Here is a 26702-nt window from a genome sequence, read left to right on the forward strand (position 1 = left end):
ACCATTTGTACCTGGATATCTCAGACAGACCCAGAAGAGGAAAAATATATAGGCTCTGAGCCTAAGGTTAGCTGAGTTCATCACAGGACCCAGACCAAGCCTCTGTGACTGATGTCTGAGCAAGAAGGGATGGGAGCCATTGAAAAGAAACAGTTGGGGTGCAAAGGTGGCTCAGTTGGTTAAGCACCCAACTCTTGATTTTGGGTCAGGTCATGATCTCATGATTGGGTCTCATGATCTCATGCATGGGATTCTCTCTCTCCTTCTCTCTCTGCCCTTCTCCCCTCATGTGAGCACATGATCTTTCCCTCTCTCTCTCAAAATAAATAAATATTTTAAAAAAGAAAAAAGAAAAGGAAGTCGTCAGCACCAGGCCTGGTCCCAAAAAGCTTGGAGCCAGGGGCGCCTGAGTGGCTTGATTTCAGTTCAGGTCATGAACTCAGGTTCATGAGTTTGAGCCTCAAATCGAGCTCCACACTGTCAGTGCAGAGCCTGCTTAGGATTCTTTCTCTCTCCCTCTCCCTCTATACCTGCCCTGCTCTCTCTCTAAATAAATTTTAAAAATTAAAAAAAAAACAAAAACAAAAACAAAACATGGGGCCAGGGGGCCTCCCCCAAATCCTGCAGAAACAAAGGGCTGGTCCCTATAAGTAGTCATTCTCCCTTATCTAATGCCCAAAGTCTCCCTGGATCCTGAAATAAAATTGACCATGCAGAGGGAAGGAAGGCCTGCAACTAGCCCAGAAAACCAACCAGGAAACTGTGTGTGTATCCTGGCAGGGGACAGTCTAATCTGGAACTTTCAGAAATGCAAAGTGCTTTGAAGCCCAGAGTTCATTTATATTGTGGTTCTCAGACTTTAGTATGAAAACGGTCATCCTGAATGTTTTATAATACAGATTCCTAGGCCCAAAGGATTGTGATTCAGTGGTTTTGAGATAAAGCCCAAGTGTTTACATGTTGTAGAAGGAAACTAGCAATTCTTATCTCAGGTATCCATGGAGTATACCTTTAGAAACAGTTTCTAGGGGCTTTAAGGCATCAGATGTGGAAAAGGGGCTTTAGAGGAACTGACTGTCCTCAGAGAAATCAATGATAAAATGCCACGAAGAGCTTTTGGTCAGCACAGGCCCAATGCCCCTATGGGTCTATGGCCCCTACTGGTTAGTAATACATTTATATTCTTCAACTAATAGGGAAAATGAGTTTGATGCCCCAGAACCAAGACCAACTTTGAAGCCCAGGGTCCTTTACAGATTATTAAATTCTTCCCCTTTAAAGGGTCATAACAAGAATACCTACCCCACAGAATTACATACAGTGAGAAATGGAATAATCTGAAAAAAGTATTAGAATAATGCCTAGATGCATAGGAGTTGAACAAATGTTAGCTGCTATAATCATTAATTACTACTATTTAGGACTAAATGACTATACCCATGCTCAACCAAAAAACCACTGTAGCATTCTGTTTGTTTATGAAAGACTGAGGTCGGATACGGTCTCCCACAAATTGGTTTTCTCCAGAGAGAAGTTATTATTAAGGGTATTCTTTTATTTTTTTTAACAAACTCAAGAGCAAAAAGAGCCACATCCTCAAATGGATCACCAATGCAATCAAAAGCAACATTTTAGATTTCCTTTTACCTTTAGTTCTGACATTATCCAAAAACAGATTTGCTCCAACAGTGACATCCAAATTTGTTCTGAGTAAAAAATGAAGCTATGGGGTTCTATGTAACTTTTCAGTTAACAATGATCTCTACATGCATCAGAACTGAGTTTGTGACTATTACCTGAACTCCCAATAATTTTCAACTACCTAAGAGAGCTGCCCCAAACAAATAACTTTATTTTCAGACAAAAGATCCAAGCAGGCCAGCAAGAAGGCTTCACAGCTGAACCCTGATGAACAAACATTTGGCCGAGTATTTCCTCATCAGCCAGGAACCCCTAATATTAGGGGAAAAAACCCATCTCTCCACCCCCTCACCAAGCCTGTTTGCTCAGAGTAAATAAGTACTGGTGAGACACTTCCTGAGAAGGAAGCATGGATGGTTTTGGATAGAAAGGAATGAAAGGAACAGAAGAAACTAATTTCTCCATGAAGAAAGGAAAGAGAGAAAGACAAATATCATAGGACTTCACTCATATGAGGACCTTAAGACACAGATGAACATAAGGGAAAGAAAGCAAAAATAACATAAAAACAGGGAGGGGGACAAAACATAAGAGACTCTTAAATATGGAGAACAAACAGAGGGTTACTGGAGGGGTTGTGGGAGGGAGGATGAGCTAAAAGTGTAAGGGGCACTAAGGGGCACTACTCCTGAAATCATTGTTGCACTATATGCTAACTAATTTGGATGAAAATTTAAAAAAAACAAAAAAACAAAAAAAAAAACCCTGAAGATTTAAAACCAAATAAATAAGTAAATAAATAAGTAAATTAAATTAAATTAAAAAAGAAAGGAAAGAGAAAGAATATTACAGAACAGATTAAGATCAGAGAACAAGACCAATTAGTGCCTTTAAGCTAAATACCAGACCTCTCGAGCTGCTCTAATGAAGGGTACCACGTGCGTCTGGGGAGGAAGGATTAAATGTACAGAACAGAAATATATAGCCTGCTCTCTGATTCCATATCTTGCATTAGGTCAGTGTGAACATGGCTTTGCTCCCCGTGAGTCAGACCTGACATGGATCCTGGAGATCGGGGCTCAGGCCTGTCCCAGCCACCATCACCAGAGAACACATCCAAAACAACCCCAAATTCCTAATTCTTGAACTATTTCAGGTCATCCCATATTGGAGCCACTCAGGAACAGAAGAAGCTTTGTTTGGGCGGGGGAAGCTGCATGTTTTAATTCAAGAAATAAAAGTTCAAAAGCAATCCAGAACAGGTGCCAGAAATTTGCTCTAAACAATCAGCCACACCTGCTGCAAAAGTTCAGGCTCCACAGAATCACTTTGGCCAGTGTCTCCTGAGATGCTCTTTCAGCTGAGGAATGGAAGGCAGCAGCTGCTGGCACTCGTGACAACGGAGGGGCAGCTTCAAGAGCTCAGGCATCCCATCTCGGACACTCACTCTGCCAGCGGTCTGTACCATCTCTATCACAGCTGCAGGCAAAGGAAAAAAGTTCAGAGCCCAGCTACTCTAGAAATCCAATACAAGATACCCCCCAGAAAAGAAACTCTGACTCCACATAAAAATATGCCAGGTATCCTAAAGCTAGTAAACTTGAGGTTAAACCCACTGCTGGGAATCAGATTCTAAATCTGAGCAATCTGTTTTTGAGGTAATTACATTCTTTCAGGACACACTGTAAGCAATCCGTATTATTACATCAAAAGCTTATATCAGAGTGCTTTACCCTTGGTTAGCCCTTGGTCAGTGGTAGCTGCCATCATTAACATCCCAGCATACTGAAGTTCCACAGTACATACCCTGGGAAATGCTTCCTTCTATATATACACAGCCTTCCCCTGTTAATCAACCACTCCTCACATGAGGCAGCCCCCAAGCCCCTACCCAGCTGATGGCAGAAGAGACAACTGTTAAGAGATTTCATGTCTATGAACTCCAATAATTCTCAGTACAACCTTTAAGGGCCCTGTTGTTAGAACAAAACACCTTTCTGACTCTGACATAACAGCTTTCTAGATCTCTACCCTCTAACCCCACCAAGAAGGCTGCTCACAGCAAAGTGGCAATCCTACTGAACCCAAATAATCCAGTTTATTTTAATGGGTGAATCTTTATAGGGAACACAAAGTTGTACATGGGCTTTTGAGGCCAGGTTATTATCTAGGAAAACAACTAAAACAAATATAAGAACAGGTGAGAAAATGAAACAAACGTGAAAACCAAACAACACTGTTTACCTTGCGATTCTATGAAGTATTCTGTATTGAAAGAATTCCAATGTTTTTTGTTTTTGAGGCAAGGAGAATCAAAATCCTGACTGATCACATGAAGATGTACATGGCTAGGTGAGAGGGGGGATAAAAAAAGACCATTAAATCCATTAAAAACTATGGCTTAATCAAAATGACAAACAGTAAAAGTACAGGTATATAAAATATTGCTAGTGTTTCCATTTAATCCAATTCATTCACCCATTCACTGAAGAATATGTAATGCTTGTTAAAGGGCCAAGGATTATTCTAGCACTGGGAATTTATCAGTGAACAAAATGAGAAAGGCCTCTGCCCTTACAGAAATTATATTCTAATAATGAAGACAAATAAAAAATAAGTAAACACATAAACAAGGAAAATTCAAACCATTAACACTAAGAAAAAAATAAGCCAGGGAAATGGGACACAGAGTGCTCAGGAAGTAGAGGTTACCTCTTCATCTAGCCAAGAGTGTTCAGGGAAGGCCCCTCCCAGGCAGTGATTTGGTCTGAGAAAGCAATTAGGCAAGCAAAGATCTGGGGAAAGAGTGTTTCAGGGAGTGGGGAGGCCAAGTGCAGAGGCCCTGAGATGAGAAAGAACTTCGTGCAACTGAGGAACAGAAAGGTGATAAATACATCTGGAATGGCTGGAGCCAAGGAGGTAGGGGCCAGAACATAAAGAGTCTTATAGGTTGACAAGGGGTCTGCACTGTATTCTGCTTACATGGTCTCTGATTTGCACTTTTAAAAGATCACTCTGGCTGGTCTGCAGAGAAGGAACTATAAAGAGGATAACGATGGATACAGAGACAAGTTAGCAAGCCACTGCAGAAGTCGAAGCTAGAAATAAACACACCTTAGATTAGAGCTGCAGTATTAGGAATACATTTTGCACTCGAACCAGTAGGACTCCCTAATGTGGAAGGATTGGATATGGTTTGGGGGAGGTGCCACTTACAGAGATGGGAAAGCTTAAAAGAAAAGCAGGTTTGAGGGAGAAAATCAAGAGTTCTCTTTTGGACTTATTAAACCAAGTAAGATGCCTTTTTGTATAGCTTTGACTCTTAGAATCAGTAATATTCCTATCCCCGCAATAAATAATCAAAACCAACCAATACATGCAGGAATTCAAAATGGAATATAGGCAGTAACAAACCTAACAGTATTACAAACCAATAAGGGAACCAGACTGAAGGGGGTCAGGAAAAAAATAACTTGCCAAGTGAACTTTGAACAACAGTAGTTTGGATACCGTAAAGATTAAAAAAAGCTGTATACAAATACTGTGCCCTAATGAGTAAATGTGTTTCTCACAGGGGTATGGGTTAGCAATTCTGTAACTATTTTATGTGTACACTAAGATCGAACAGGTAAGCGAATTTATGATATCTAATGAGAGCCAGATTTTTCACTGTTGGACAAAGACATTACAACAAAAGAAAGGAGGAGACAAGAATGAACCTTGCAGAGTTGAACTATAGCGAGAGGTATTAGTATAAATTTTTGCTTTTCCATACACATACACAAGTAGAGAAAGAAAGAAAGAAAGAAAGAAAGAAAGAAAGAAAGAAAGAAAGAAAGAAAGAAAGAGAGAGAATGTCTGTGTGGGTTAGGATTCATGCATGTATTTCCAGGCTCTATCTGCTTAGAGGACCTAGGAGCAAAGACACTCTGGAATCAACCACTTCTCTCAATATAGAAACTTAGTATGCACGTCTTGGTTTATAAATATCATTATCCAATAAAAGAACTAAATAAAGTAAAAGGTTCCTTCCAGGGCTAGAACAGAAAAAAAATATAAGATGAACCTGGAACATCTTGCTCCAGAAAATAAAGAAGTGCTCAAAAAATGTTAGGGCCATATCAAAATGATACAGGACCCAATGTAAAGGAGCTTCCAAGGACCAAAGCCAGAACAATTTGAGAAATATAATGAATGACAAATTAAAACCTATAGAATAAAATAAACATCCTTGAGTCCTTACTGATAAATAACTGAATAGACATAATGGGGGAGAAAGGACAGTTCTTCCATACAGAAGAATTCTAATAAATAAATTAAAGAGAATGACAGAAACATAAAAGCACCATTAGGTAATGTGGGAAATCAAATAGCTCTGTCCTGGTTAAGGAGATTATAGGGAATGTATTACACTGCTTTCTGGCTCTGCTGAAAACAGCTGACCAGTATCTAGTTAACGTGTATTTAGGGTTGCGTGTGCTCATGAATTCCTTAGACCATGTTATCTATGGAATATCTTATCTTGTTCACCACCCTGCTTTCCGGCATCTGCTCTTCTGCAGTCTGGGGAATACCTTGTATTTTTGCATGCTTTTCTAGACATTCTTACTGGCACCTACGTGCCAATTTTCATATTGCACAGTGATTTCCCTATAATGTATGCCTAATAAATACGGGAGCTTGAGAGCAGCTTGGGGTGCCTTCCCTTAGCCTCCCTTTCACGTCTCTTGACTTTTGGAGTCTTAAGTAATCCTTTCTGCTGTCCTCAGCTTTGCTGGACAAAGCCAAAAGCCAAACCCACAACTGGTGACCCCGAAGTGATAAGCTGAATCAGCAAGATAAACACCACAGTAATAACTGTTGCAGGCAGGACCTACCAATAAATGCTAAAACCACTGGGCAAAAATTTGAGGACAAACAGGATAGCAGCACAGTTCCAAACTATTCAGGATATTCATCAATTACAAAGGGAAAACAGTAACTCAAGAGAGAACCCTGTCAGACATCACCATAACAAAGTGATCAAGGTTAACATCATGAGTAAAAAGCCATCTCAGCATTATGCACTCCTTGATATGATACACTTAGAGGGACCCAACACCATCTCTGGTATTTTGAAAGGAGGAGAAAAAAAAAAAGAAAAAAAGTATAAACTCAACCTAAACATGAAAAAGTATCAGACAAGCCCAAAATGAAAGACATGCTATAAAACCAACCAGTATTCATCAAAAGTGTCAGGGTCATGAAAACCAGGAAAGGAGGAGGAAGTGTCACAGGTTAGGCGAAACTAAGGAAAGACAATAAATAAATAAATGCAACACAGGATCCTGGACTGCATCCTGGAGCAGAAAAACATAAAAAAAAAAAAAAGTGAAATTCAAGTAAGGTCTAGGGCTTAATTAGTGGTGATGTTATGGAAGATCTTTGTTCTGCTTCATACTTTATTTTTTATATTTTCTAAATTTTTTACAATAAAAAAATTTGTTACCTTTTCCTTTCCACAGTGTTTATTCAAAATTATAGTGATCTTAAAAGGATATGTAAGCAGCAACTTTACTTACTGCTCATTTTGCTTCCCACCCACACCTACCATAGCTTTTTTTAGCATTCTTAGCGCAATAGCATTTGTTATATGATGAAGGTATGGACACCATGATTACTATGTGAAAAGTGCTCTACAGTCAAGGGCTCTGTTAGCCACAGGCTGCACAGCACTGGAGAAACAGAATTATGATTATGGGTGACTTTTGTCCTAAATTTTTTAGTAAGGTTCTAACAATAAACCTTATTAAACATATACAGTTGATCCTTGAACTGACCCCCCCACACTATCAAAAATCCAAAAGTGTAACATTTGGCTTCCCAAAAACTTAACTACTAATATCCTACTGTTGACCAGAAGCCTCACCAATAACATAAACAGTCCATTAACACATTATTTTGTATGTTGTATTATATACTGAAGTCTTACACTAAAGCAAGCCAGAGAAAAGAAACTATTAAGAAACTCACAACAAAAAGAAATACTTCTATAGTCTTTTACTATACTAAAAAAAAAAATCTGCATATAGGTAGACCTGCACAATTCGAATCTGTGTTGTTCAAGGGTCAACCGCATTTTTAAAAACATTTTTTTAATGTTTATTTATTTTTGAGAGAGAGAGAGAGAGAGAGAGAGAGACAGAGTATAAGCGGGGGAGGAGCAGAGAGGGAGAGGGAGACACAGAACCTGAAGCAGGCTCCAAGCTCAGCACAGAGCCTGTAACGGGGCTCAAACTCACCGACCGCAAGATCATGACCTGACCCAAAGTCGGACACTTAACCGACTGAGCCACCCAGGCGCCTCAAGGGTCAACTGCATTTTTTTAAATGAGTACAACATACATCTACCCTTAGACCTAGCAACTTCACTTGTAGGTATTTACCCAAGAGCAAAACATGAAGTATGTCCATGATATACAAGACAATATACATGAATCTCAAAATCACAATGCTGACTAAAAAAGGTCAGACACATTATATGATTCCATTTATATGAAGTTCTAGAACAAGCAAAACTAACCTATGTGGAAAGAAATCAGAACAACACGAGGGTTGAGGAAAGGACTAACTGGAAAGGAGCACAAGGGAACTTTCTGGGATATGACAGAAATGTTCTGTATCTTAATCAGAGTGATAGTTACAGGACGTATATGTTTGTCAAAACTGACCAAACTATAAATCTGACGCAGTTTGTTGTATGTAAGCTAAGCCTCAACTTTAAAGAAAGAGTACTGGGACGCCTGGGTGGCTCAGTTGGTTGAGTGTCTAACTCTTGGTTTTGACTCAGGCCATGATATTGTGGTTCATGTCCTGGCAGTGCAGAGCCTGCTTGGGCTGCTTAGGATTCTCTCTCTCTGTCTATCTCTCTCTACCCCTCCTTCGCTCACATGCTCTCTCACCCTCTCTCAAAATAAATGAATAAACTTTAAAAAAAAAAAAAAGGAAGAGTACTGATGGGGAAAAAATACGGCACAAAAATTTCATTTGGTTACAGTCACCCATAATTTAAGTCATAATTATCTAAATAAAACGTGAAGAATGTTGTTAGGTAGTTAAAAAAAAAAATAACCAAAACAAATTCTGACACACGCTACCACAGACATGAACTTTGAAGACATTATTCTAAGTGAAATAAGCTAATCACAAAAAGAGTTTCTGTAGGATTCCACTTCCATGAGTCACCTAGAGCAGTCAAATTATTAGAAACAGAAAGCAGAATGGTAACTACCAGGGACTGTAGAGGGGAATGGGAGGTAGTTTGGGAAGATGAAAAAGGTCCTAGAAAAATGATGGTGATGACTGCACAACAATGTAAATATACTTAATGCCAATAAACTGTACACTTAAAAATGGTTAAAATCCTACTCCTGAAGCCATTATTACACTGTGCTAACTTGGATTTAAATAAAGTTTTTTTAAAAAAATGGTTAAAGTGGTAAACTTTGTTACGTGAATTTTATCACGAAAAAACAAATGAACAAATACAAGATAAAAACTGCGAAATCCAATTAATCTGCTTATCTTGTTGCTTAGCTCAGAAGAACTGGAGGGGTGCCTGGGTGGCTCAGGTTGGTTAAGTCCGACTTCAACTCAGATCACGATCTTTGAGTTCATGAGTTTGAGCTCCATGTTGGGCTCTGTGCTTACAGCTCAGAGCCTGGAGCCTACTTCAGATTCTGTATCTCCCTCTCTCTCTGCCCCTCCCTGCTCACACTCAGTCTCTCTCTCAAAAATAAATATTTAAAAAAAAAAAAAAAGGACAACAACAACAACAACTATGGAGATCTGCCTTGGTTGAGTTCTTTGAACAGGTTCTGCATTTTTCTCTCATTTTATTTTAAATCTTAGACCTACTGAGCTATCATGACAAAAGTCAGTGATGTTTGTCTCCTCCAGAGCAATGGTCCTTAATCACTAAGGAGTTATAGATGCTTCTGAAAAATCTAATAAAAGTCACAGGCAAATCAGGGAGAAGGGTGGAAGTTTCAGCCCACCTTCCTTGGAAACATCCCACCCTACTCCCCTTGGCCTTGAGACTATCAGCACACCCAAGCTGAATCCATCTGTCCACTTAGAACCAGAATACACTAGCACTACCCACAACACTTACCTCATGCTGGGAATGGCATGGTAACCCAATCGGAAGCGGAGTTTGCTGGACCCAGCAAAATCTGTAATCATCTTTTCCCCCACAGTGTGCATGTGTTTAAGGAGCTCAAGATGTTCCCTGGTCACAGCCTTCAGACTGGAAATGGAAGCCCATGGTAAGACCAGCCAGTGGTGACGAGCCTTGGGGTATTTATCCTTAATCACCACTACCTGCTCATCTTTGTAAACCTAGGATAGGGGCACAAGAGAAGGAAACAGATATCTACCACACATGTTCTGTGTGTCAGGTACTGTCATATTCACTAACTCACTTCATTCCCAGCACAATCTTACGCAAAAGGTGTCAGTATCCCAATTTTGTCAGATGACAGCAGAGACTCAGATGAGTGTCTTGCACAAAGTCACATCATTACTAAGTGGGAAGCCTAGGATTTCAAACCAGATCTAGTTGACTCCAGAGCCTGTGTTTTCAAGCACTACACTACAGAGAATACGCAGGAAATTCACAGTACAAAATAGTTCCTAAGGATTGGATGTAAAATCCCTGCAGGCATAAATTCAAAGGCACCCTTCTCCACTCTAACACAGCAGACCATGTGACACAATCATGTGTTCCAAGAAGCCCTATCAGATCTGGCCCCTTGTCACCCCAGAATGTAACTTAAGAACTCACAGACTCCTCCCAGGATGACACCTGACTATTAATCCCGGGGCAGCCCAGCAACTGCAGTCACAATACATTACCTGACACTCCCGTGAAAAAAACCCCACAAAGGTTAACTCAACTTCCCTTAATAGCACCCAGAAGTTTAGGAGGAATAAGGAAGAGGAGATCTTCATTTGAAGAACTTAGCTTCTCTCCAAAGAATTCCAGTTGCTAACTTACTGACAATGGGAAAAGCCACTTGTTCTCACCAAGTAGACCGATAAAACAAACCTCATTCAGAAGGACTGATCTCCTTTGCTTTCATTTATCCTCACTCTGTGGAGTAGTCACTTAAAAGACATGTAATACATTTCAATGCCAAAATTTTATTCTGACCTGCATTTTGGGATCCTGCATAGAAATTTTTAAGCCTTGACTCCAGTGGCCCAATGATTCCTGAAACAAAAAGGGGCAATGTAAATTGCAAATGTCAGTAGCTGTATTTGGCATTAGTTAATATTGTATGTGTCAGCAAAGTGCAACCAAACTTAGTAATGATTCATTTTTTTTAACCCTCTCTCAAAGGGTTACTGAATTTATTTATTTAATGTTTATTTCTTTTTGAGACACAGCACGAGTGGGGGAGGAGCAGAGAGAGAGGGAGACACAGAACCAAAACAGGCTCCAGGCTCTGAGCTGTCAGCACAGAGCCCGATGTGGGGCTTGAACCCACGAACTGTGAGATCATGACCTGAGCCGAAGACAGACACTTAACTGACTGAGCCACTCAGGCATCCCAAGTAATAAAATTCATTTTTAAGATTTAAACTATATCTGGGGCACCTAGGTAGCTCAGTCAGTCAGGTGTCCGACTTCAGCTCAGGTCATAATCTCACGGTTCGTGAATTCAAGCCCCACATCGGGCTCTCTGCTATCAGCACAGAGCCCATTTTGGATCCTCTGTCCTCTCTCTGCCCCTCCCCTGCCCGCGCCTGCTCACTCTCACTCTCTCTCTCGAAAATAAACATTCAAAAAAAAAAAAAAAAAAAACTCAACTATATCCCCTTTACTCAATCTTTTCCCTTTATAACCATAAACCATGTCCATTTTCTTCCTATACAGTAGTGAGAGCTGTGTGTCTAGATGAAAGCTGGAAATGCCAGAGTGTGAACTGCATCTTCTTTGCCCTCTCGCACTCCATCTACAGCTTAACTACATTTCCACTTTGACAACAGGATGTGAATCAGATAATCTATGAACAGCGTTCCAATGCTAACCCTCTGCAGATACACATATGACTGACCCACTTTAGCAGTACACCGCCATTACCTCCCTACCTTCGGGTGGCTTACCTCAGGACTTCAAGAAAAATGTACATAAAGGGACATTCACCCAAGTGATTGGTGACACAAACAAGTGACTCTTTCATCATGGTTAATAACCCTTGTCATGGTTAATAACCCCTTACGAGTATTTGAGCTTTACAGTGTACAAAACAATCAAGCAGTCATTATATCTCATTTAATCTCCATGTCATCTATCAGGCACACCACCCTCACCTTTTTGGTAGACGCATCTTTCTCCTTCTTTGAGGGCACAGAGCATTGGCCAGGGTCACTCCCAGGTTCCAGTCCTGTATGGGAGTCAGCTTCCTGGGCAGCACCCCTTTCTATGGAATCATTGTTGCCTGACCTCTTTCTCTTCCTGTGTGTTTCCAGGCCAGGGCTCTCTGCCTCTTCCTCAAACTCTACAGTATATGGATAAAGTTCATTCACCATGTGGAGAACCTGGCCAGGCTGCAGCTTCACCTCTTGGTCCTTCCCAATTATGACTGAATCAATGCTGGTGGGATTGACCCCTACCTATAGAAAAATCAGAAAATAATTACAATGCTAGCAATAATACCATAGCCACTGTTATGCTAACCACTTACTGTGTGCCAGATACCATGCTTAATGTTGACTTCTATTACCCCATCACTTCCACACATGACAGAGAAGCTTTCACAGGTTGGTACAGACAGCATAAGAAAATCATCAAGTATAAAATGGAAATCCAAATTAGAAACACACATACCTGCTTTACCTTGACATATCCTTTGTTACACTCTGCTTTCAACTGTACTGAAAGAGATTGAAAAAAGTTCAATCTAAAGGCCACCAAGAAGCAAGCACATGCTCCTGTTCTTCCTACAGGACAATGAAGCCTCATTCCAGGAGGCAACTTGACAGGGGTTTCCTCAAAGGCCCATGAGCAAAATCGCCTATTATGGAAGTGGCTGGGCTCCAAATCCTTCCATAAAATTTCCAACAGCATACATACTCCTTTAGCTACTGCTAACATTCCTATGAGGCAGGTTTACAGAATCCCCACAATCCCTATTCCAGAGTCCTTGGCCCACTCAGGATCATAGACTCTGCAGTCAGGGAAGGGACCCAGTTGTTTCATAAGCTCTTGGCTCATTGTTAAATCAGGCTTCCATTATTTAATAAAACTATCAGATGCCTTCAATAAAGAAAGGCAAAAGATACATTATTGGAAAACAGAAGTTCAGCTGGCCTTGGGTAGGCAGAGTGCAGAGAATATTCTAGAAAGAGGACTGCAGGAACAGAACAGTCTGAGCATATGTGGGAAGAAGTAACATCAAACACTTGTGAGTGAGACAAGGTGCAGAGACACCACAGCTGCTCTTCAGGGAGGACAGGCAGTAGACAGGCTAACATATACATCGCTCCAGTTGCTGTTGTGAGAAGCAGTGTCTCTTTCTGTCTTGGACCCAGCCAGCTCAAGCATGGCTTTCCCCCCACCCCTCACTTAGATTTAACTCTTGCGGGAAAAACCAAAATCACTATTGCAGACTCCAAGCACTGAGAAACCCTGTTCTCAGGAACACACCGCAGGCGGAAGGCCTGGTTGCAGTGAGCAGATCAAGAGTTTACATGGAACAAATAAGTACACGGTACAGCTTTTTCCTAAGGACCTTCATTTCATTAAATCCCAGGAAAGACATCTCAAGAGCTGGATGCCATAGTCTTATAAAGACGACACCCTCTGTGTGAGGCATTATATAAAGGATGGAAGTATCCCATCACTTCTCAGACATGGTTTCAGGCTGGAGATCCCAGAATGCAACTGTCTCACTGCCCAATGAGGAATCTCCCCGGGCAAAGTATGGTGCGGGATTCAGTTCCACCATACTAACAGGATGGAACCTGCCTGCTCCCAACACTGAATATTAACCGCTTCCAGAGGGTGAAATCAGGGGTGAATGGGGCCCTGATGTTGGCTAAGAGAGCTCAGTTCCTGAGTTTTGTTTATGGCAGACAAAAGGTTTCTATCAATAGCTTCCAGGAAATGTGCATCCTTGGTTATCATTATCCTAAGGAACAAAACACAGTACTGCACATTGCTATGACCAATTACCTTGCTGTCGAGAACATTTCTTGTCAATGATCTTGGTCTCTGGGCCACGCCCAACCACCACTGCCTCCAAATGTGGAAGTCTGATTCGCTGGTGCCGGCTATCCTGTCTCACCAACCAGCACACCCGCATCATTACTCTGAGAAACAAAACAGAAGAGAATCACTGGAAAAATTAGCACACCCCAGCACCACCACACATGCCAGCTACCAGCTATTCATCTTGAGGCCAGTGACTTCACCTAGGTCTCAATTTTCTCACTTGTAAAACGTGATAATGACAGGACTCATGAGGCTGTCGTGAGAATTAAATAAGATAATGTATGTACTTACCTCTGTGCCTAAATCATGCGAAGCAATCAAATATTTATGTTTACTGATATATTCTATGTGCTGGCCATTAGGCTACATGGTGAGGATAAAAGAATAATTAAACATTGTCTCTATCCTTGAGAGGCCTGGAGTATAGTGGGGTAGATAGACTCATATGTCAATTATTACAGTATGATGTGATAAGCATTATAAGGGAGTAACCAAATATGGCATTTGCCCAGGGAAAGAAACAACCACTCTTGTGGAGAGTATCAAAAATGGCTTAACAAGGAAGGGATATTTATGCTGAGTTTTCAAGGCATGAGAAGGAGTTTGCCTGGCAGAGAATTAAGGACATCAGAACAGAGGATGTTCTTCAGTCAAGAGGCATCTTTATGCGGATTAGGTTTCCTTTCCTTGGGGTACCTGGGTGGCTCCGTCAGTTAAGCATCTGACTTTGGCCTGAGCCCTTGTGGGTTCGTAAGTTCGAGCCCTACATCTGGATCTCCACTATCAGCACACACACCCAGAGAGCCTGCTTTGGAGCCCCTCTGCCCTCTCTCTCTGCCCCCTCTCAAAAATAAATAAAACATTTTAAAAAATTTTTTTCCTTTCCTTAATCGTCATAACATACCAATATTAGAACAATACATTTTACTGCCATCTACCAGAAGATTGTCATAATAAATACACAAACCTACAACATTTAAAGAGTGAATGTGGCACCTTTGTGCTATACACAACCTGCACAATAGAGAAGGTGCTGGTTTTCTTTTGAAAACAACCTGTATGGCCATGGAGAGTATCAGTAGAAGGGAAAGAGCCAAGAAATTTGGGAGAGAGATGAGGCCTGAACAAAGGCCTGAACAGAGACAATGGAGAGGAAGAAGATTCAGAAGAAACTGTGAAGGTAGATTTAACTACTGAGTGTATTTGGGGAATGACAAAGGAGTAGAGGGAGACACAAACCAAGACTTTGAATTTGGAAATAGCCATTGACTAAAATGAGCAATACACAAGGAGACATAATTTGAAGTTAAATGGCAGACGAAGAAGGGATGCTTTCAGACTGAAACACAATTAGATTACATTGTCTGTGAAAGATCCACAGGTCAAGGTAGGATATATGGGTAGAAAGCTCAGGGAAGGAATGGACTGACTGTATGTATTTGAGAGGCATCAACATGTCAGAGAAGGTGAGGCAAAGAGAGCATGAGATCACCCAGAGAGGTAGAGCAGGGAACTATGGATAGGGACAGGACTAGGATCTTTGGGATACCTCCCCCGACTCCAGAAGCTTATTGCTCAAGCCTCTAATACCCTCTCTTTGAGAAATGTGCCCTACAGGCAAGGCAGCACTTACCAGGCGCTCTGCACAAGCTTTGTGTCCAAAGGGAAGAGAAAAGAAACAAGATTTTTGAAAGTCAAAGTTTCATTACCATCTGCAAAGGATAATGCAAAGCAGGGCGAACAAATGATTGCTGAGGAGGTGCAAAGTCACAGAAATTGGATCAGTCAGGAAAGGTTTTGGAAACCACCCAAATGAAAAGGCCAAGAAGACTGATAAGGAAAATAAGTGAGAGGGTATATTCCATTTTTAAAGGCACAAGCGACAAGGCATATTTCAGCAATAAGCCATGGATGAGGGGTGGAAAGCAGACCCTGTTGGCTGACCCAGGGGAGCTGCTCCAGAGTCATCAAAAATGGCAAAGGTATTGAACACTATGCTGAAAAGTTTAGATCTGACAATCAAGAAGAGACAACTGCCAGGTTAATGAGCTGCATGGCAAAGTGAAATGACAGCTGGGCGTGGGCAGGCTGGAGTGGAGAAGTCGAGACTCTGAGATTAGTCAGGAGGCAGTCAACATAATGTGGACAAGAGTGAGGTCCAAAAGTTCAGCAGGTCTTTGTGAAGGGGTGGTTGCAAGGCATGAAGAGTCAGTTGTAAACCTAAAATCCTCAACCTGGAGCCTCAAGTGATGATGGTGCTATAGGCACGTTCCATTTTTAAATTTTTTTTTCAACGTTTTTATTTATTTTTGGGACAGAGAGAGACAGAGCATGAACGGGGGAGGGGCAGAGAGAGAGGGAGACACAGAATCGGAAACAGGCTCCAGGCTCCGAGCCATCAGCCCAGAGCCTGACGCGGGGCTCGAACTCACGGACCCCGAGATCGTGACCCGGACCGCGAGATCGTGACCTGGCTGAAGTCGGACGCTTAACCGACTGCGCCACCCAGGCGCCCCGAGGCACATTCCATTTTTAAATGCTATGTATTCAGAGGCACATCTGTTTGCACTTACTGGAAACTGATAAATGAGCAGGAAGTGGACTGAGAAATGAAGTATGTCTTCATCAGGCTTTGAGAAAGTAGTCACGTGGTGACTGACAACTCACAGTAATAACAAAAGAAATGTGAAGAGAGCACAGTTTGAGAGCAGGGACAGGAAGGAATCTGATGGGCAGCTGAGAGCATGGCTGGCTGTTGCAGGATAATAGAAACTACCCCTCCTGCCCTCCACACACACTCATTCTTGTCAAAGTTCTCAAGTTATGATGTTTCTATTTACAAATTCTTGAGAAGCTAAAGCAGTGACTCCACAATGCTTATGCAACTAACCTTGACCAACATTTTAGCCCATTTTAGTCTTCAGATCCATTTTCTAGGAATGAAGCATTTTAGAATATGGGGAATGCATAATGATAGGCACTCCTGAATCTCAATATAGTCCATACATTGAAACTCCATAAAGTGCAAGCTCTAAAACAGCAGAAGTCAAGTCCATTTTTTGCTTACCAATATATCACCAGCACTTAATACTTGACATACAAGAACACAGTACATACTTGCAAGTAAATGACCAGACAATAATCCTATCCAGGTTCTCTGGCCTTCCTTCTCTTTCCTCTGCTCTGGCTCCTCTTAAGCCACCCTTTGCTCCTCTCCTTGGGCAATCCCATCCTCACATCTATGTGGATAAATCCTAATTCTCTATTTTCCAACTCCCTACTTTTCATTCCAGAGTTGTCGGGATTAGTCAGGAAAAAAAAAATCTAGTTATATCTTAAGGAACCAAGTGATCTGATAGGCCATGCAAGCCCAGCAATCTGAGAATGTAGAACAGTGATGTCCAGTAGAATTTTTTACAATGATGGAAGGGTTGTACACCTATGTTGTCCAATAATGTAGCCACCATGTGACAATCAAGCATCCAAAATGTAGCTAATGTGACAGAAAACCTAAATTTCTTACATTTTTTTTAACTTACATTTAAATAGCTACATGTGGCTGAGGGCTATCATGATATCCAACCCAACTTGCCCAACCCTGATCAGTCCCAAATTCCTCAAGCCTGAGGTTAAGACCCTCGTACTCTAACCCCACAAAGGTCACTTATGTCACCTCCTACTTCCTTTCATAGAACTAGCCCCACCTTTCCTTTCCCCCAGACTCACATACATTCATTCTTACACACAAATACATCCCTCAGGTATGATATACTGAATCATGTCTCCCAAATAAGTCATTCTCAATATGATCTCCAGGCATTCGATCATACTCTTTCCTCCCCTCCAGAATCCCAAATCCTTCTCAACCTCCAAGCCCCACCTCCCCCCAGAGGTCTTCTCTGAATTATCTTCTCTTCCCTACCCCTACATCTTGCTATTGGGTGTGGTTAATTTACCTTCACAGTTCTCTGAAAATTAAATGTGGATGTAATTCCACTCTCCAAATGAGATTATAATCTCCTTGTAAACAGAATGCATCACTGCCCATCCATACAAAAACTCAGAGGAAGGGTCTCTTAAAGATCACTGCCCTGGGCTAGGCCTGGCCTTATACTTCTGGATCCCCTGGAGTTCAGCATGCCTTTATCAAGTGCATACTAAGTGCTAGGCACTTGTTAAATGTCTTGCTTATATCATCTCATTTAATTTTCACAACTCTCATCCTAAGAAAGAAAAATTTAAGGCTTAAGAAAAAATAGGCAACATGTACAAGCCACATAGCTAATACGTGCCAGAGTTAGGATTTGAATCAATTCTAAAGAATGGATTCTTGGGGTGCCTGGGTGGTGGCTCAGTCGGTTAAGCATCTGACTCTTGCTTTCAGCTCAGGTCATGATCTCACTGTTCTTGAGTTCATGAATTCTGTGCTGAACTTGAATTCGGGCTCTGTGCTGGACTCTGCTTGGGATTCTCTCTCTCTCTCTCTCTCTCTCTCTCTCTCTCTCTCTCTCCTCCCCTTCCTCTGCTCCTGCTCTTGTGCACTCTCTCTCTCAAAATAAATAAATAGACTTAAAAAGGGGGAAGGGGGCAGAGGCGCCTGGGTGGCTCAGTTAAATGTCCGACTTCAGCTCAGGTCATGATCTCATAGTTCACTTCAGGCTCTGTGCTGACAGCTCAGCGCCTGGAGCCTGCTTCGGGTTCTGTGTCTCCCTCTCTCTCTGCCCCTCCCTCGCTCACACTATGTCTCTCTCTCTCTCTCTCTCAAAAACAAATAAACATGAAAATTTTTTTTTTTTAAAGAATGGTTTCTTAATCACTACACCATATACCTTTTGTCTTCACTCTTTTGATCAATCAAAATTACTGCATGCCTACTATGTGCCTTGTGGTATTCTAGTACTGTGAATAAAGAAATAATGTATCTCACTCATATGATGCAGGTATATCATTCCTGTCTTCAAAAGGCTCAGAGTCTTGTGAGGGATAGAAACACAAAAACACTTACAACAATTGTAGTAAGTATAATGATTGGTCTGTGCAGAGTATTATGGGAGCAAAAGGCTGGAATACCCAACACAGACTTGGAGAAAGGAGATGTCAAGGAAGATTTCCTATAGGAGGCAGACCTAAAATGAGTCCTATATATAAACTAAGTTAACTGGTGAAAGGGTCATTCTAATTAGGAGAGAAGGAAGTGGATAGAGAAATGGAGAAGATTCAAGTCAAAGGGAACAGCAAGGGTAATGCATTAAGAAACAGCATAGTGCACATGAAAAGGAGTTCAGTGTTGCTGCAATCTAAAGCATGAAGCAGAAAAGAGGCTAGAGACACAGGCAGATCCAGAATAAGCAGAGCCCTGGGTGACTGGTGAGTTCAAACTTTAGAACTTCCACTGGATTTTGCAATTCAGTAAACAATAAATACTTGCTAAATGAATGAGAAAAAAGATCAGATGAATGAACAGACAGATCTTTAAAGATTATGAAGCAGGGCTTTGTCATAGATTTGTTTTCAAGGGCTGGAGTTGGGGAAATCAGTCAGAAGGCCATCATATTTCAGGTGAAAGATAATGGTACCTAAAGTAGTACAATAATAGGGATGAAGAAGAGAGCACAGATTTGAGAAATACTTAGGGAATAAAATCCTCAGGACTTAGGGATGGATGTGATAAGAGCAAGTTCAGGGAAGACACTGAGTTCAGTTTCAGGCCTGTGAATTTGAACTGTCTGTGGAACTAGTAGGTAGAGCTGTCCAGCAGTGCGGTGAGAAGTGAGCAGTGTGATAAGAAGTGAGAGGGAAAGTTAGAAAAGAGGTTTAAGCTGACAACTTTGATTTGGGAGCATGTAGAAGGCAGTTAAAACCAACCTAGTTGATGTGCTCACTCACACAGTGTGTACAGAATGAAAAGAGAAATGGGCCAAAGTCACAAGCCTTGGAAGAACCTAAAATTTTAGGGAAGGAAGTAAAAAGACTAGCCCACACAGGAGAAATGGCTGGTGAGAGAAGCATATGGAGAAATAGCTAGAATGAAAGCTCCTAATGGGGAGGCACTTTGTCTTCCTCATCTCTGCATCATAATAAATATCTGTTGAATAAGTCAGGTCATAATCTCACAGTGAGTTCAAGCCCTGCATCCAGTTCTGTGCTGGACAGCTCAAAGCCTGGAGCTTGCTTCAGATTCTGTGTCTCCCTCTCTCTCCCTGCCCCTCCTCCGCTCACGCTCTGTCTCTCTCAAAACTAAAACACATTAAAAAAAAAAAAAAAAGGCAGCAAAGGGATCCAGTAGTGACTGAAAAATATCTATCTGATTTGATAATCACTGTGACCTTAAGGTTAAAATTTCAGGAGAATGATAGGTCTGAAAGCTAGACTGGAGAAAGGAGTGAAAGGTAAGAAAATGGAGGTAGAATTTAGAACACTCTTTAAAAAAGAAGGGGAATAGACTTACTGGATGAGAGCTAAAGGAAGACGGATCACTAAGAACTCTTCCTTCTTTCTAGCTTTGGAGGGTAGAAGCCAGGTGACCAGGGATCTCAGAAACCTATGTTCACATATGACTAGGACATAGTCAGGGGCAGAAAAGACAAATAAAAACAAGGTCTCATAGATGAAAACATAAACAAAAGGTGAGAAGCAAAGATAATGGGATTCACTTTGATCAGAAGAGACAGCTTATCCTCTGAGAGTAAAAGAAAGGTAAAAATGGGTGTTAAATGAGATGACTTTTCAAGAAGGGAAAGCAGGGGCAGAAATTTGAGGGAAAGCATATCCGATGACCTCAATTTTCTCCATAAAATAGCAGACAACAGAGTGAGGTGTTCGGGAGCTTAATGAACAGTTAAAAAAAAAAATCAATATAACATAGTAGAGAACATCCAGCCTCTTATGTGCAACTGCCTGAGTTGCAGCATCTAGTCACTGTGTGACTTGACGCCAATTATTTAACCTAAGCCTTTATTTCTCCAGCTGTAAAACATTAAGACTTGCTGTACAACACAGAGGTAGCATGAAGACTGAACGAGGAAGTACGTAAAGCTCAGTGTCTGGTCAAAAGCATTCAACACTCCTGTCACTGGTGAACACTGAAAACAGGATAAAAGCAGGGGCTAAGGACGTATACAAAGATCGGCCGACAGCAGTGACTGTGCAACTAAGGTGGAAGGGCACAAATCCGTATCGTCTCTCCGTAAAGTACAGTCCTGTCTCAAGTATTCTAACGATTCCCAATGTAAGTTAGATTCTCTAAAGGCTCTAAACCTGGACCACATTGATTCCATGTAGAAATTATACCCCTGCTTTGTTGAACCACTACCACTGGCCCTCCTATTGGACCTGTTGAGGACGCTGTGAAGGCCCCTCAAGTTCCTTTCACGGAGAGTTTCTGCAGGCAACCATGTCCTTCCTAACAAGCCAAGCCGCCTCCTTGGGCTAGACAGTACCCACTCTCTAATCTTTTCTCTGCTTGTGTAGTGACCAAGCCAGTACAGGTGTCGGGGGTACAGGTTGGTGGGGCGACGACCAACGACGGGGTCGCCGAAAAACGGCCCAAGGGAGTTTGAGCAAAGTGAGAAGCCTAGACCCCGAGGATGGAGCAAAGCCTGCTGGGAAAGAAGCCATAAAAGCGTTATTCAAAGAACATCATTCAAGGGTAGTAATGGCCCCGACCCAGGGCCCACACCCACTAATTTCAACCGGGTCAGTAGAGGAGGTAGGCCGACGACCGCCTTACCTCGAAACAGCGGACACAGACAACCTCACGTTTCTCTTCCGGGACGCGCCACATCCGGCGCTGTGGGATGACGTCACGAGACAAGCCTAAGAGCAACGAGTGACGTCACCAGTGCCTGTACAAAGATTGGCTGAAAGGGTCTTGCCCAAAACGCAGATCCGGAAGCGTCCGCTCCGATTGGCCCCTCTGGGACGGAGGCCATAGTGCGGTTCCTAGCAATAATCCCTCTGCGGACAACCACCGCCAGCCTCTCTCCATCCGAGAATCTCTTCCCTGTCACCATCTCTCAGTCTCTGAGTCCGGGGAGACTTTAAGCAACTATTCCCTCTGTGGCCGTTTCTAGGCAGCTGATGCAGTATCTTAACACTCCCTTCGTTAGCAGAAGCTCACTACCCTTAAGGCCATCTTTCCTGCTGTAGACAGTACCTGCTGTGACATTGTTTTTCTGCCCCCTTTCAAAACTGCAACCGGCTTTCTCCCTTTTCTGGAGAGAAAGGGCTGGAGGAACTAGCGGTGCGGAAACCTGATTGTTTTAACGCTGGCTTCACTAAATGAACTAGCTGACAGCCAATTAGAGAGGAGACAAGAAGCAGGATGCTGGGATGAGATGGGTTTACTGATTTTGATAGCAATTCCAGGATGTTCCCTAAGAGTCACGTATTGCAATTATTCGAAGTCATTTTGGCAGATGGAAAAATTCCTATCTTATGAGTGAAGGCATAGTTTATAATCTTTCTCAACCTCAATAAAAACCAAGGCTTAAGGAGTCACATTTCTTGATCAAGATTGTTTCCTTCCATAGAAAAGCAGAGTCAATAGTATGATAAAGATACCAAAACTATCAAAACAGGATGGGAGAGTCTTCCAGGAAACACAGAAAAGAGACTTCCTCTTTTTTAGCAGAGAAGATGCAGGTTTATATTAAGGTCACCCCAGGAAGTGGGCGAGCACAAGCAGCATCTTGGCCACACAGCCCCCATGGTGGTGGAATGTGATTCACAGTGCTCCAGGTAAAATGAGGTGGCTCTTGTCACCTGACCAGTTCCCTCAGAATTAAGCTTCTCTTAGCTTCAGCTTCTACCTGACCTGCCTTAGTGCGTCTTGCATTCAAAATGGGATTGGATTATTCTAATTGGATTATATACCATATATTGTGCAAAACTGGGCAGTTTCCATGCCCAGTATATTAGGTCTAGCCCTTCATCTATAGCATATTACTGGCCAGAGAAGCAGGGTCACATGGCACAAGGACATGGCAAACACAACTTTCACAGACCCCAGAACCAAAGATGTATCACAAACTGATACATAGAAATTAACAGAGTTGTAGTCTGTGGCACTATCTAATGTAGTGGCCATCAAAGTGTAATCCTTGGATCAGTAGCAGTAGCCTCACAACACCAGGGAACTTGTTAGAAATGCAAATTCTCGGGCTTTCACCCCAGGCTTACTGATTCAGAAACTTTAGGGGTGTGGCCCAGCATTTAACAAGCCCACCAGGTTATCCTGATGCATGATCAAGTTAGAGATTCACTGTCAGAAGGCAAACACTTCAAAGTGCACATCATGATAAATTTTGTGAGCCTGCTTAGGGCTTTGCTTTTTTTTTTTTTTCAAATTAAAAAAAAATTCTTAATTGTGGCAAAATACACATAACATAAAACTTACCATCTAAGCCATTTTTAAGTATACAGCTCAGTAGTGTTAACTATATTCACATTGTACTAAATGTATCTCCAGAACTTTTTAATCTTGCAAAACCAAAACTACATGTTAAACAACTATTTCCCCTCTTCCAGTCCTTGCCAACCACCAATTTACTTTTGGTTTCCATGAGTGTGACCATTCTAGATACTGCACATAAGTGAAATCATGCGGTATTTGTCTTTCTGTGACAGACTTATTTCACTTAGCATAATGTCCTCAAATTTCATTATTTGTAATGTGTCAAAATTTCCATTTTAAGGCTAAATAACACTCTGTTACATGTATACACCACACTTTGTTTACAATCTATTTGTCTATCATTGGGTGTGTGGATTGTTCCCATCTTATGGCCATTATGAATAATGTTGCTATGAACATGATTGTATAAATATTTCCCCAAGATCCTCCCTTCAATTCTTTTGGATATACACCCTAAAGTGGGATTGCTGTGTTGTAAGATAATTATATTTTTTATTTGAGGAACAAAATACTGTTTTCCATAACAGTTGCATCATTTTACATTGGACACAGGGTTCCAAATACTCTACATCCTTTATAACACTTGTTATTTTCTGGTTTGTTTTGTTTTGTTTTTTTAATAGCAGTCATCCTAATGGGTGGGAGGTGCCATCTCATTGTGGCTTTGATTTGTATTTCTCTAATGATTAATAACGTTGAGCACCTTTTTGGTTTGTTGGTCATTTATATATCTTCTTTGGAGAAATGTCTATTCAAGTCAATTTGCCCAGTTTTTTTCTTCTTTTTCGGGCCCCCATTTTTAAATCAAGTTATTTTGTTGTTGTTGCATGGTAGGAGTTCTTTTTATAGTCTAGATATTAATCCATTGTCAGATATATTATTTGCAGATATTTTCCCCATTTCATAGACTGCCTTTTCACTCCATTGATTATGTCCTTTGATGCACGGAAATATTGTATTTTGATGTTGTCCAAGTTACCTATTTTTACTTTTGCTGCCTGTGCTTTTGGTATCATATCCAGAATCATTCAAAGATTTTCCCCTGTTTTATAGTTTTAGGTCTTATATTTGGATCTTTGATCCATTTTGAGATCACTTTTTACATGGTGTAAGGTAAGGCTCCAACTTCATCCTTTTGCATGTGGATAACAGTTTTCCTAACACCATCTGTTGAAAAAATTGTCTTTTCCCCATTGCACGGTCTTGAAACCTTTACTGAAAATCATTTGACCATATATGTAAGAGTTTACTTCTGGCTTCTCTATGCTATTCCATTATGCTATATGTCTGTCTTTACACCAGTACCACCTGTTTTGATTACTGTGGCTTCATAATAACTTCTGAAATCAGGAGTGTGAGACTTCCAACTTTGTTCTTCTTCAAGATCATTTTGGCTATTCTGCTCAGGGGTTTTAATTATTTTTTAATTCCAACAGTTAGAAATTGAAAGATCTTGCATGAAAATCAGGATTCTTGGTCTTTTGGGGAAAAAAATTTTTTTAATCCAGCAAATTACAGTAAAAAGTAGCCAGAACTGTTAGTGACCACCATGTGCTCCCCAGTTTGCTACTGTCTCCACCCACACATTTATATAACCTGTCTGGTCCCTGAGGGCCCTTCTTTCTTTGAGAATCCTAGTCTCACGGAAAGGCAGTTGAAGCCAGAGGACCAACCTGGGGAAACTGCAGCGGTCTGCTCCACAGATCTGCTCAGAAGGAAAAGTACAGAATCCTGGGAGAGGATATAGCTAGGAAACTTCATTCTGTTTTTAGGGGTTTTTTTTGAGGGGGGGGTAGTGTAGGAGGAGATTCGGAGGCGTGTCAGAAAAGACCAATCTGAGGAAAGGAAAATAAACCAAGCTCAGAAAGATGAAAAGAAAACAGACAAGTGAAGACTTGATAGAAGAATATTCCAGGTCTATGATCTAGACTGAAAAAAAGAGCAATATACAAAAGCCCTACAGCAGTCCTTAAGCACATTCTTTCAGACATGACAGAAGTCCAGTGGAGCTGAAGAGTAGACAGTGAAAGGAAATGGTGAGATCTGAGCCAGGGTCAGATAGTAAACCATTTAGGAACTGTATGTGGATTCGTCCTATATTCAATGAAAAACCCCTGAAGAGTTGGCCTGGGGAATAATATTATTTGATTTTTGTTTTATTGGATGTTGTGGCTGCTGTGAGGAAGAATGGATGGGGTGGAGGTAGGGCAAGAACAGAAAGGCTGACAGCAGTTAGGAATATAGTGATGTAGTGCAAAGGATGTTCACAGCCTGGACATGAGGAAAAAGGTATACTGATTCAAGAGATATTTTGGAGGCAGCATCATCTGGACAAGACATTTTCTACTCTGGGGGCAGGCCTAGGTCAGATGCCAAATAAGAAGACACTTAGTGGGGGATAGGAACAAACCTAGTGAGCTACAGAAACTTAGCTGCATGTTTCATATATCCAAAAACTTCTCACTACAAGCATCCACAACTCTGCCTGCAGGCTTCCTCTAGCCCCAAGAGCCTTTCCTAACTGCATATAGGCCAGAAATGAGGGGATCTATGCCCCTGCGAGCACTTGTGAATAATGTAAGGAAGTGGGTGGGTAAACTTGTTTCCTCACCTCAGGATGAAACAACTTTGAAGTATGTACAGCACTGTCTCCCAGAGGCTCTCCAGCAAGACTAAACCCCAGATGCCCTGAGGCGCAGCCTGCACACTGGCTTACTTCCCACCCCAGCCTTGCTTCTCCACTCCCCTACTGGTACTTCTTGGGATCAAATCCTAAATGACATACTCAAATCCTTGCCTTAATGTCTGTTTCTTGGGGAATCCAACCTAACAAACTCCTCCTATTTTCTAAGATAACATTTTATTTCCCTTTTTATTTTTTAAAAAAATGTTTAATGTTTATTATTTATTTTTGAGAAAGAAACAAGAGCGTGAGCGGGGGAGGGTTAGAGAGACACAGAACCTGAAGCAGGCTCTAGGCTCTGAGCTAACAGCACAGAACCCATGAACCATGAGATCATGACCTGACCCAAAGTCAGATGCTTAACCAACTGAGCCACCCAGGTACCCCTTATTTCCTTTTTTAGATAAGCTAGTAATTCCTACTGGTTCCCAACTTTTTAATATCACAGCACAAAGATTAAGTCACATTCACAGAATACACTAGGGTAAACTTATGAGAAACTAGGTAAAAATAAATTACTACATTTTATTTATAATTAACTATGATAAGAAAAATTAAAAATGGAGTACTTGGAAAAGTAGTATTTATTTTGGCTAAATATTCAAATAAAATATTTTAATTTTTTTTAATGTTTATTTTTGAGAGAGAGAGAGAGACAGAGCTCTAGTGGGGGAGGGGAGAGGAAGGGGAGAGGGGAGACACAG

At 41.4% G+C, this 26702-nt stretch overlaps 1 protein-coding gene across 3 annotated transcripts in view; it reads right to left on the bottom strand.

The window, feature by feature from the left end:
* Positions 1 to 21717, bottom strand: part of APTX (aprataxin) — a 39580-nt gene extending 17863 nt beyond the window's left edge. The window contains exons 1-8 of one of the 3 annotated variants that reach the window (XM_043565548.1): positions 21630 to 21717; positions 13862 to 13998; positions 12515 to 12561; positions 11998 to 12300; positions 10835 to 10894; positions 9794 to 10020; positions 3886 to 3989; positions 2938 to 3120 (exon numbers count right to left, since the gene is read on the bottom strand). In XM_043565548.1, the coding sequence (XP_043421483.1) occupies positions 2966 to 3120; positions 3886 to 3989; positions 9794 to 10020; positions 10835 to 10894; positions 11998 to 12300; positions 12515 to 12561; positions 13862 to 13994 (1029 nt within the window). In that variant the 5' untranslated portion in view covers positions 13995 to 13998; positions 21630 to 21717 and the 3' untranslated portion in view covers positions 2938 to 2965. Of the gene's footprint in view, positions 1 to 1513; positions 3121 to 3885; positions 3990 to 9793; positions 10021 to 10834; positions 10895 to 11997; positions 12301 to 12514; positions 12562 to 13861; positions 13999 to 21629 lie in introns of those variants that run through there. The other 2 variants (XM_043565547.1, XM_043565549.1) reach the window with 2 other exon arrangements.
* Positions 21718 to 26702: the final 4985 nt, after the last annotated feature.

This window comes from Prionailurus bengalensis, chromosome D4 (genome assembly GCF_016509475.1).
Source record: "Prionailurus bengalensis isolate Pbe53 chromosome D4, Fcat_Pben_1.1_paternal_pri, whole genome shotgun sequence".
NCBI lineage: Eukaryota > Metazoa > Chordata > Mammalia > Carnivora > Felidae > Prionailurus > Prionailurus bengalensis.